Here is a 12,085-nt window from a genome sequence, read left to right as displayed (position 1 = left end):
CAGCCTCCCAAAGGCACGGGATTACAGGCTGAGCCACCGAACCCGGCTTTAATTGAACATTTGAACATGATCAACTGATATAGTAGATGTTCATAGTCAGAAAATTTGGGGTGTGTGGGGGCATAAATTAGGGAATTTACTGTGGTTAACCTTGATTTTTTCTTTTATTTGGGAATTCACTGTAGTTAACCTTGATCTTTTTTTTTGGCAAAAATTAAAAGTTGTTAAAAATGCACAGTTTATAATGCACATATAATGCCAATAACACCAACTAATATTAAACTATTTTTTCATATGCAACTGTAAATTATAGACAGTCTACTCAAAATAGAGGATTAACTAATATTTGTTTCTTCTCTAACCCCTTTATGTTCCTTTTAAAAATTTGGTTGAGCCGGGCTCGGTGGCTCAGCCTGTAATCCTGCGCCTTTGGGAGGCTGAGGTGAGTGGATTGACTGAGCCCGCGGGTTCGAGACTCGCCTGGGCAGCGAGACCTCATCTCTACAATAAATAAAAAAATCAGCCGGGCGTGGTAGTGCATACCTGTAATTCCGGCTACTCAGAAGGCTGAGGTGGAAGGATCGCCGGAGCCCAGCAGGTCGAGGCTGCAGTGACCGGGAGCAGCCACTGCACTCCAGTCTGGGCGACAGAGTGAGACTCAACTCAAAAAAAAAAAAAAATTTGGTTGGTTTCTCGTTTTTCTTTAGTCATTACATTTTTTTTTCTTTTTTGGAGTCACGGTCTTGCTCTGTTGTGCAGGCTGGAATGCAGTGGCACAGCCATAGCTCACTGTAGCCTGGAATACCTGACCTCCCAAAGTTCTGGTATTATAGACTTGAGCCACCATACCCAGCCTCTTCAGTCATTTTTTAAGTCATCAGCTGGTGAGAACATCCAAGGATCACAATATTTTAGATCTGAAATGGACTCTGAAACCATTTAGTCCAACTCTCATTAATAAAAGAAGAAAATGAAACTCTTTTAGACTTATTCCAAGTCATGTGACAAATTAGATGGAAGCACAAAAACAGAACTCTGGACCCTCGGTTCATTCTCTGGGTTTTCCCAGTGGCTTGATTTTGTTGTTGGCACGTTCACTTGCTTTATAAGGAAAAGAATGGAGAACTTGACAGAGAAGTCTTATTGATCACGCTTACATAGTGCATTGTGTTTGTAAGGCACCTTCAGGTACTTTATCTTATGATTGAAATGAATAACTGAGAATATCTGATATAATAGCTAAATATTGTTTCCAATTTTTAGGGTTCCTCCTCTAGAATAAAAAAATTGTAATGTTCTTCTTCATGAAATTGTTGTAAACCTCTCCATTTAAATCACTTAGGTTAATATTGGGACATATCAATTGTTTGCTACTTTTATTGGGGTTAATAATAATGTTATTATTGGTGGGGTTGTTTGGTTCTACTTCACAAACCAAACGTAATGGACTAGTGGGGAAAATTTCACTCTCCGTTTTTGTTGAGGGTTGGGGAGGAGGAAAGGATGCAGAGAATTTAGCCCTTAGAGTTTAGCTCTCTGTCTGAATTTAGGAATCTCAGCGCTGACCCAGTGTTTACCCAAAAAGGGGCCATGTCATTTTGGCTTCTGTTCTAATTTACTAAGTCAACAACTAGAAATAGAAATCTTGAAAAGAGGTCATTTTTTTCAACCACTCCTCTCTGTACCATTCTAGGTTTTCATTGCTTTGAAATGCTACATTTTAAGAGTAAGTTATTTGGTGCTGTTAGCTTAACTTCTTGAGGAAATGGAATTTCTCCAAGAATTTCTAAGCTAGGGGACACTTTATAAATATAACTCACTGAAATAACCAAGAATTTCTAAACTCTGTGGTTTGCTGTTCTATAGAAAGGAAAAACCACTTCTAATTTTTCCACTATGTTAAAATAAACAAGCAACAGAGGGAACTTGAGAAATGAAGCTTCCCAAAGCAGACCACTCCGGGAAGTGCTTTTTCTTTCAGATGTGTTGCATCTCCAGTCCTCCCAGCAGCTTTTCCATCTCCATGCTGTCATTCTCTTTGCCTTCCTGTTGCCATTTATCTTACATCCCATAAGGGAATGGCAGAAATATCCGGATATGGTCTTGGTTGAGTTGGCTTGAAAATGATAGGCATGGTAATTTCAGAGCCGAGGGGAGGACACTTAGCAGTGCTTTACATTTTGGGGACTACAGACCCAGTTGATATTGAAGATCGAAACCAAGGACTTTGCCTCAGAGAAATATACAGATGCAAATCTTGTATACAGTTTCAGGAAGCAGTGGAGGACAGTAGTTATACACCTGTGTTGTGAGAGAGGACAGTATCCCTGACTTTCTTCCTTGCCAAGCTCTCTGCTGGGAGCTAAGGAAGAAGAAAGGGTTGCAAATACAGCACTTATGGGGAGATCTAGTACAGAGCTAGCTAACTGCCAACTCTCCTTTGTGTTCTTTGGGATCCTCATTTTCTGCACTCATTACACTTGAATGCCAGATCTGTGTGTCTATCCATATCACTTCTACAGCTCCTCATGAGCCATAAAGGAGAAATTGGAAGTGAAATGGAAGAGTGGGACTCGCACCTCCTTCCAGTGCCATTTGTTACAACACAATGAAGAAAAGTATTCATTGTGAGGGGGTGAGCTCTAAATGGAGGAGCCACATACATGCTGTAAGCAATCCTCAAGGTGGATGTTTCTTTGTGAGATACTAGCCCACTCAGATCTTACAAAAAGATATTTCTCTTCATATCAAACATTCCCTGTGCAAAGAGACCTCATGCAAGTTTTAAGAATTACTGAGAGAAAACCCTTTGAGAAAAACTGGATTAAAAAGAGTAAAACAAAACCAAAAAAAAAAAAAAAAGAAAAAGAAAAGAAAAGGGGTAGGAGAAATAAGGATGAGTTGGGAGATACTTGCTGGCGTATGTGATCTCATTTGACTTTTTTCTCTGCTCTGTATTTTCAGCGTAGAATTTTGCATGTGGGTGAAAATGACTTATGACTTACTTTATGTTTTCAGCCAGAGCTTGTTAATAGCTTCTCCTGCTTCTCTTTCATGATCTTTATTAAAGCCAGTCACATGTCTTATATGTGCATACCCCAAACTCCCATGTACAAGTGGATGAGCTGCAGCAGATGCAGGATTCATACAAGTTCCTGCTCCTCTAGAAGCTGACGTTTATGGAACCTCACTTGATTCCAAGGACTATAGGCAGATAAGAAAATTTCATAGTGTGTGGGTGAGCTCTAGTTCTGCCACGGATGCTCACTGACTTTGTTACCTTGGAAAAATTACTTAACCACACACAACCTTGGCATCTTCATTTTTGTGAGGTGTTTTGTGAGTGGAAGATATTGTACCACTCAAATTATAATAAGTAGGTAAATAAACTCTTATTTTGTTGAAGATCATTCTTGTGGACAGTGTAGCCATATAGTTGTCAGAATGACTGTATTATTTGAAATTAGATGGTATAGTAGTATTTATAGCTAATAGTGCTAGGTCCTGTTCCATATGTTATCTCATTTATTCCTCCCAAATTTCCTGTAAGGGAGTGAATAAATGTGCAAAGGGTTTCAGAAACTTGCCCAAGGTCTCCCACCTTGGTCTTCTGCAGCCTTCTTCAGAGCTGCAGCATTTTCAGGTTGAAAGGAGAATATTGTGTCTGGTAGACTCTTACAGTTTTTTAAGATTTTTTTTTTCTTTCCTGTTTCAGGTATTTGACAGCAAGCAGCAATAGAAATTTCCTGCTTACCATGAGACCATTTTTTAAAAGAGCCGTATTGGTCATAAGTTATGTAAGTATATATATATGTACTTTTGAAATATTTGACAAGGAATGTTTTCACTTTTTAACTCAGCTCAGAGACATGATCCAGATTACTTAATAGACTCTGCAGTGGCGTCTAACATTATGGTCTTAGTATCAAAGAGTTTCCATGCCATCAGTGTTGCAAAGCATTGAAAGGTATATATGAAAGCATTCTGGGTATATGTGAACTTGACAACATGGACAGTGTGTACCACAGTATTCTACAAGTCCTTTTCAAGGTGTTGAAGTTGAGTTGTCTGAAGAGAAGGCAACATAAACCTGGCTGTATCAGTTATCTATTGATGCATTACAAACTGCCTCAAAATTTCGGTGTTTAAATACAGCTATGTATTTGCCGTAAATGTTTTAGTTGGGCGGCAGTCAACTGAATGATTCTTCTAATCATCTTTTTTGACTGGGATTACTCAGTCAAGTTTATTCAGCTATTGTCTGAGCCAAGTCATGTTGGTTCTCTTCCATGTGGTTTCTCTTATCCCCTAGGGCCCCTCCCTGTTGCTTTTCTTTCTAGAAAAGACTTCCTTAAAGCTGGATTCTAAAAGAATGAACCAAAAGTTGCAGAACCTCTTAAAGGTTAGATGTGGAATGACACAATGTACCTAATGTCACATTCTGTTGATATAAGTCACAAAACTAACTCAGATTTAAAGAAAGGAACAACTGACTCCATTTCTTGCTAGAAGAAACAGAATGCCTACACAGAAAGAGCAGAGACTATTGGTGGCCGTCTTACCAGATCTTTTTGTTCTCTGAAGGTGATTGTCATTTTGTACTTTCGTCTGTGGATAATGGGAGGATCTATGCCCCTCTTTTCAGAGCAGGATAATCCAGCCTCATTTTCGCCTTACATTCTTACAAGGTCAGTAAAAGTAAATTTTAAAAATTTTACTTGTTATTTATTAGATAGTTTAAAATAATCTTACATTATAGATTGACTTTGCATTTTGAGGAAAAAAGATCATGTTCTATCCAGCATATGGGAGGAAAAAAACTACAATTTATGCATTTGGAATTCTTTCAACAAATGGGCCTGTATGGGCAGTATTGTTGCTATTGTTCTCATTGGTATATGTTTTTTATTCAGCAAGTATTTTATTGGACATTTATTGATAATAAATATCTATTGAGTGGTCCATATGGCAAATGTTATAGAGCAATGTGCAGGGAGATGTATAGAGATTAAATGGACATCATAACCATTTGTAAGATTAAAATTAGTGGGATGGTTGAAAGCCACAAACAGAAATGAACAATACTTTTTGCTAAGATACAGGTAATTATGTTTTACCATTTGTCCTTAAGAGTTCTGGAGGTATTATTGGGTCAAGAAGTGATGATGATCAATGGATCTGATTTATTGAGCAGGTTTTTAGATAAGTTCCTTATCTATTTAATCTACTGTGATTTACAGTCAAAGCTTTCAGAGATAATTATTTTTGACAAATTTAATAAATCTTCCCTAGAATATGTTTTAAAAATTAAGATGCAGTTCTTAAATTTTTATATTTTACATACCCTTTAATGTTATCTAGAATCATTTCCATGGTAGCAATCTTCATCTTTTTTTGTCTTTGTAAAGATATAATAAATTTTAAATTAAACCATGATTTATATTTCATTTTACCTGTATCTCTTACAGTCAACAGATTGTTAAATTTTGTTTCTATGCTAGGCAGTGATCTTTGTTTTATATCACTCACTTAGCTTTTGTGGTGGAATTAATACATTTCTACCCCTTTCTTTTTATGCTTTTCTTTATTTCTAGTCTTCTTTTTCTTTACTCTTTATTTCCCATTCAAAAAGGATACCTTCCAATTTGACTACCACATTCTTATAAAAAATAAACTGTCACATTGTTTTCATTACTTCCAACATATATTTGTATTAAGCAAATCTTTACTATGCTTTCAGAAATAATGTGGTATCTAAGTTCTAGTGTTAGTTTACACTAGAAGTTAGTGTAGAGCCCTTATACATTTTTGCTTATATCTTATATTTCTCAAATTGTTGTTTAATAAATTCTTTAATTCAGCTTGACATCTGTACCAGTATGTTTGCATTACTATAAAGGAATACCTGAGATGGGGTAATTGTAAAGAAAAAAACTTTCTTTGACTCACAGTCTGCCGACTATACAAGAAACCTGGCATCAGCATCTGCGCATGGTGAGGCCTCAGGAGGAAGGCCTCAGGAAGAAGCCCTCATGGTAGACGGCAAGGGGAGCCAGCTTATTGCATGGCAAGAAAGGAAGCAAGAGATAGGATGGCACCAAGCCCATCATGAGGGCTCCACCCCCATGACCCAAGCATCTCCCACCAGGCCCCATCGCCAGCATTGAAGATCACATTTCAACATGAGATTTGAATGTGACAGATAGCAAAACTATATCAACATCTCTAACCCAGCTTTTTGTTGCTGGTGCAATCTTCTCACCCTTTTTAGATCTCTCTCCCTAGTTTTCAGCATCTCCAGGGCTCCTTGTCAAGGTATTTTTAGCTGTGATAGCTCACTAATAAATCGTTTGATGTTCTGTCGCCCCTTAAATAGCTACCATGGCCTTTAAGGAAAAAAACAAAACAAAACAAAAACAAAAAAACCATTGCCAGCCCATATTCTTGCATAATGGCTTCACTTCTTTTAGTTTTGGGTTGGTTGCTCCAGGACTTCTGTCTCCTGCATCTGAGCATTCATTCTTATCTTTATAGTTAGATACAGCCTGTTGTCCCTGAGCTTACTGGTCTCCGAAAGCCAAGACATGCAGTTAAAAAAGGCAGATGAAAGAGAACAACACGCTGCTGTCAACTTACCAATCAGTTATTTCATTCATATCTTATGTCATAAGTAAACAAATGCCTGTTCAAATATTCCTGGTTTTTAGAGCAGGTGCCTTTGATATCTGACTCACTACCCTCCCAGCTTATAACATTGTAGCTGCCAAGGGTATTAGATTGCATTTTTCCCCCTGCCGGTAGTCAAAAAAAATTCTTTGGTGAAACCCTTGGCAAAGTTGATACCTTGATTCAGCTATTTGCCAGCATCTTCCTTTCACTTCCAAGGCATACATTTACTTTTCCAGAGGAATCTGGTACATATTTTGTCTCGGACTTTCTATCTATGAATTAATTCATTCAAATGACTAAAACTCAGACAATTCAATTAACAAAAAGGGGTGGTATGAAATATCCCAATACCTACACCTTTATAGTCTTCCTCTTCATTCTTTAGACAAATACTTATCTTTCTGTTCTTCTGTTTCAAACTTAAAATACATAGATACCTGGGGACATTTTAGTGACAGTTGTTATGAATGACTTCTCACGTTCCTCTAAGATGGTCGCATTAGGAATTGACTTTTGGGCATCCAGAAAATTGTCTCTGATTCCTTTCCCAAGTAAAGTTTCTACTCTGCTTGCGTAATTCTTTGACTTCTGGTAGGCTGATGAGTCTTAAAGTGGACTACCTTAGTCTGTTTCCTAATCCTATTGGTTTTTCTTTCTCATCGGCTGTGTAGTTTAGCTGTGATTTGGTTGTCTTTGTGGGTTTTTTGTTACAGGCTTGTCATTTGGCTGAGCAGTCTGTCTCCTTGATGCTTCACCTCCTTTACTGGATGTATAAACTTTTGTACATCTTTCAGTAGCATCTTTGCTTCTGTGGTGGCTCACACCTGCAATCCAGCACTTTGGGAGGCCAAGGTGAGAGGATTGCTGGAGCCCAGGAGTTGGAGACCAGCCTGGACAACATAGTGAGACCTAATCTCTACAAAAAAAAAGGTAAAATTAGCCCAGCATGGTAGTGTGCACCTGTAATCCCAGCTACTTGGGAGGCTGAGGCAGAAGAATTGCCTGAGCCCAAGAGTACAAGGCAGTAGTGAGCTGTGGTTGTGCCGCTGCACTCAAAAAGTATGATTTCTTATTTATTTATTTATTTATTTTGAGTTGGAGTCTCACTCAGTCGCCCAGACTGGAGTGCAGTGGCAGCTCCCGGCCACCACAGCCTTGACCTGCTGGGCTCCGGCGATCCTTCCGCCTCAGCCTTCTGAGTAGCCGGAACTACAGGCATGTGCTACCACGCCCAGCTGATTTTTTTTTTATTTATTGTAGAGATGAGGTCTCGCTGCCCAGGCGGGTCTCGAACCCGCGGGCTCAGGCAACCACTCACCTCAGCCTCCCAAAGGCACGAGATTACAGGCTGAGCCACCGAGCCCGGCTGATTTCTTAAAGTCGTCATCCTCTTATCAAGTGAGAGTTTTCAGACCAGCTTTCTTTCCATTTAGTAATTGTAGTTGTTAATTACATGTAACACTACAAAAAAACTTGAATAGCTTTTCAAAGTAGCTTGTTCAAACATTTTTTTTTGTTTCAGATGATTTCTTGTACCTTAGGCGTGAGATTCCTTCTTTTTTACATTATGTATTTCTATACGTTTAGCCCCAAGGAAATACCCTGTCATTTTCTTCTTAACTAAACTGAGATGCAAAATCAACATGGTATGCTTACGAGAAACCTTTATTAGGCAAAATTTCTAAGGTATGGGAACAAGACAAAAGATGACTCTGTGACCTTCATTGTAACAGGCAACGTTGTCTGACAAACTAGAGGAATGCAACATTGGTAGACTTACTATTTGCTACTTACTGTATTTTACAATTCTGTCTGCTGGGCTCGGTGGCTCAGCCTGTAATCCCGCGCCTTGGGAGGCTGAGGTGAGTGGATCACCTGAGCCTGAGGGTTTGAGACCCGCCTGGGCAACTTGATGAGACCTCATTTCTACAATAAATCAAAAATTAGCCAGGCATGGTAGCGCACGCCTGTAGTTCCAGCTACTTGGAAGGCTGAGACGGAAGGATCACCGGAGCCCAGCAGGTCGAGCCTGCAGTGGCCGGGAGCGGCCACTGCACTCCAATCTGGGCGACAGAGTGAGACTCCAACTCAAAAACAAAACAAAACAAAACAAAAAAACAACAAAAAAAAAATACAATTCTGTCATCTTAGAACTTAACATACAGAAACCTGATAGTTATGATGATTTCTTTTCTCTGTAGTGGAAAAATAAAACTGCAAATGTTACTTTTATTGTCTTGTAGCACATTGAAAAAATTTATATCTGATTTGCCAGACTCATATCTTTTTATTTTCTACACGTCATGAAAATCCCAGTTTTTGAATTCAACTTATATATGTATAAATTTATTTCATAAATATTCAATTGATATATACTAGTAATAGTTTTATTAAGTTATAACTTGCATTTTGTGCAATTCACTGATTAAACCATGCAATTCAGTGGTTTTCAGTATATTCATTGTGCAACCATTACCCCAGTCAATGTTAGAATATTTTCATCTTCTGGATGGGTGCAGTGGCTCACACCTAAAATCCAGCACTTTGGGAGGCCAAGGTAGGAGGAGGACTGCTTGATCAGTCCTTGGAGTTTGAGACCAGCCTGGGCAACATAGTGAGACCTCATCTCTACAAAAAAATTTAAAAATTAGCTTGGCATGGTGGTGTGCACCTGTAATTCTAGGTACTTGAGAGGCTGAGGCAGAAGGATTGCCGGAGCCCAGGAGGTCAAGGCAGTAGTGAGCTGTGACTATGTCACTGCATTCAAGCCTGGGCAACAGAGTGAGACCTTACCTTAAAAAAAAAAAAAAGAAAGAATATTTTCATCTTCCCCCAAAGAAACTCTATATTCATTAGCAGTCACTCCCCATTTCACCTCAGTTCCCCAACCCCAGGCAACCACTTTTTGGTCTACTTTTCGTCTGCAGGTCTATGTTTGTCTTTGTAGGCTTACTTACTCTGAACATGTCATGCAAATGAAATCATCTAATTTGTTGTTTTTTTGTGATTGACTTCTTTCACTTAACACGTTTTCAAGTTCATCTGTGTTGTAGCATATATTAACTTTATTCTTTTTTATTCTCCGATAGTATTCCATTGTATGGATCTACCATATATTTTATTTTCCATAAAAATGGACATTTGGGTTGTTTCTCCTTTTTGGCTATTATGAATAATGCTGGCGTCCACATTTATGTACACGTTTTTGTGTCGATGAATGCTTTTATTTCTCCTGAGTATGTATCCAGGAGTGGCATTGCTAGATCATAAATATCAACTCTATATTTTATTTTTTAAAGGATTACCAGGATATTTACCAAGCACCTAGGCCATTTTACATTCCTACCAGCAGTGTATGAGAGTTCCAGTTTCTCCATATGCTCATCAACACATGTCTTTTTGATAATCTTTTTTAAAAAATGTATATTGGCCAGGCTCGGTGGCTCAGTCTGTAGTCCTGTGCTTTGGGAGGCCAAGATGAGTGGATTGCCTGAGCCCGTGGGTTCGAGACCTGCCTGGGCAACTTGGCGAGACCTCATCTCTACAATAAATCAAAAAATTAGCTGGGTGTGGTAGTGCGTGCCTGTAGTTCCAGCTACTTGGAAGGCTGAGCAGAAGGATTGCTGGAGCCCAGCAGGTCGAGGCTGCAGTGGCCGGGAGTGTGCCACTACACTCCAGTCTGGGCGACAGGGTGAGACTTCAACTAAAAAAATATATATAAAATAAAATAAAAAATGTATATCTACACTAATGAGTGTGGAATCGTATCTCATTGTGGTTTTGATTTATATTTCCTTGATGGCTAATGATATTGAGCATCTTTTCATGTATATACTGGCCATTTTGTTATCTACTTTGGAGAAATGTCTATTCAGATCCTTTGTTTGCTTTTTAATTGGATTGTTTATCTTTTTATTATTGAGTTGTAACATTTCTCTTTATATATTTTAGATACACGTTTCTTATCAGATTTATAATTTAGAAACATTTTCTCTCTTTCTATATATTGTTGTTTCACTTTCTTGATAATGTTCTTTGAAGCATGACAGTTTTTTATTATGTTGAAGTTCAGTTTATTTCTGTTGTTGCTGTGCTTTTGGTGTTATATCTAAGAAGACTTTGCCTCAATCACATTCTCTTTCAAACTGTTTCAATTATCTGCTTCCCATATTATACAAACCTTTTGCTTCACACAAATTGTGCATTTGTGTGAAGATTATGTTTTTAATATTTTTTAAATTATACTTTAATACAGTTTATGTTAACAGCAGTTTGGAAGCCATTTAGAATTTGACTTATTCTTGACCATTGGGTATATCAAGCAACAAGATAGATTCATTTTAGAATTGGAGGTCATCGTTACTCAGGATACATTGGTAACAAAGCCCTTCTTCATCTTTTACCTTTCCTTTCAACCCAAACATTCAGATGTATTAGCCATCAGTCAATTCTTTGTGATTGATCAATAACTTTTCCAACCTGTAATTAATTGAGAATGTGTGAATCAGTTGAATGATATGACATTGAATTATAGAAGCTTCTACTTTCCCAGGCCACTGAGAACAGTGTAATTAGAAACTAAAGACATCATGATATCACAGTGTATCTTAATAGTACAATTTTGTCTTGACAAGCAAGTTCCCTCAGGTCCAATTGTCCACCCAGCTGTCAAAGACAAATAATCTGGCAGTTGTGATTGACTACTTCCTTTCTTTCTTTCCTCACTCCAACCAGTCACCTAGTCCTATAACTTTGATTTTCTTAAATGCTAGAATTTGTTCATTCATCTCTGTCCCCACTACTACCATCTTCCTGAAGACCCTCATGGTCTCTTGCTGCATTCCTGAAATAGCTTTCTAACTTGGTGTCTCTCCCCACAATTTGTTCTCCTCAGATCCTCCATGCTATTTCCAGATGATATATCTAGCAGGTTTAATGTTTTAAAGGCTAGTGATTTCCTGTGCCCATTAGGATAAAGCACAAGAGATCTGGCCATTGCTGTTCTCTGCACACCCATCTCTTGGCACATCCCTGCCCTTCCTCCCTAACCTTTCCTTCTTTATTTGGCCATTGTTGCTGCCTGAAGATCTTGCCTGAACCTTCTGACTCAGTCTTGAAGATATAGAATTCTTCTGCCTGTTACCTTTATTTTTATAGACTGTTTGCCAATTTTTTATTTCACATTTAGATGTGAATTTCTCAAGGGCAGAAATCATCTTTAATCTTTCTTTGTGTCTCTGACAGGTTATACAGTTCTGAGCACAGGATAGAGCCACAAAAATTGTGTGATGGATGAATGACCGATGACTCTATTCCACCTGGTCTGCTGCTTCTTTGGATGTGGCACTTACATTAATCTTTTTTATTTTTTTGAGTTGGAGTCTCACTCTGTTGCCCAGACTGGAGTGCAGTGGCT

At 38.4% G+C, this 12,085-nt stretch overlaps 1 protein-coding gene across 1 annotated transcript in view; it reads left to right on the top strand.

Annotated features, from left to right (window-relative positions):
- Positions 1-12,085, top strand: part of LOC103272656 (transmembrane and TPR repeat-containing protein 1) — a 196,127-nt gene that overhangs the window by 121,275 nt on the left and 62,767 nt on the right. The window contains exons 6-7 of the mRNA XM_021718612.1: positions 3,716-3,797; positions 4,585-4,688. Coding sequence (XP_021574287.1) covers positions 3,716-3,797; positions 4,585-4,688 — 186 coding nt within the window. The remainder of the gene's footprint in view (positions 1-3,715; positions 3,798-4,584; positions 4,689-12,085) is intronic.

The sequence above is a fragment of the Carlito syrichta genome, unplaced genomic scaffold, assembly GCF_000164805.1.
Source record: "Carlito syrichta isolate Samal-C Ts95f unplaced genomic scaffold, Tarsius_syrichta-2.0.1 Scaffold313103, whole genome shotgun sequence".
Taxonomy (NCBI): Eukaryota; Metazoa; Chordata; class Mammalia; order Primates; family Tarsiidae; genus Carlito; species Carlito syrichta.
This window is presented reverse-complemented; position numbering and strand designations above follow the sequence as displayed.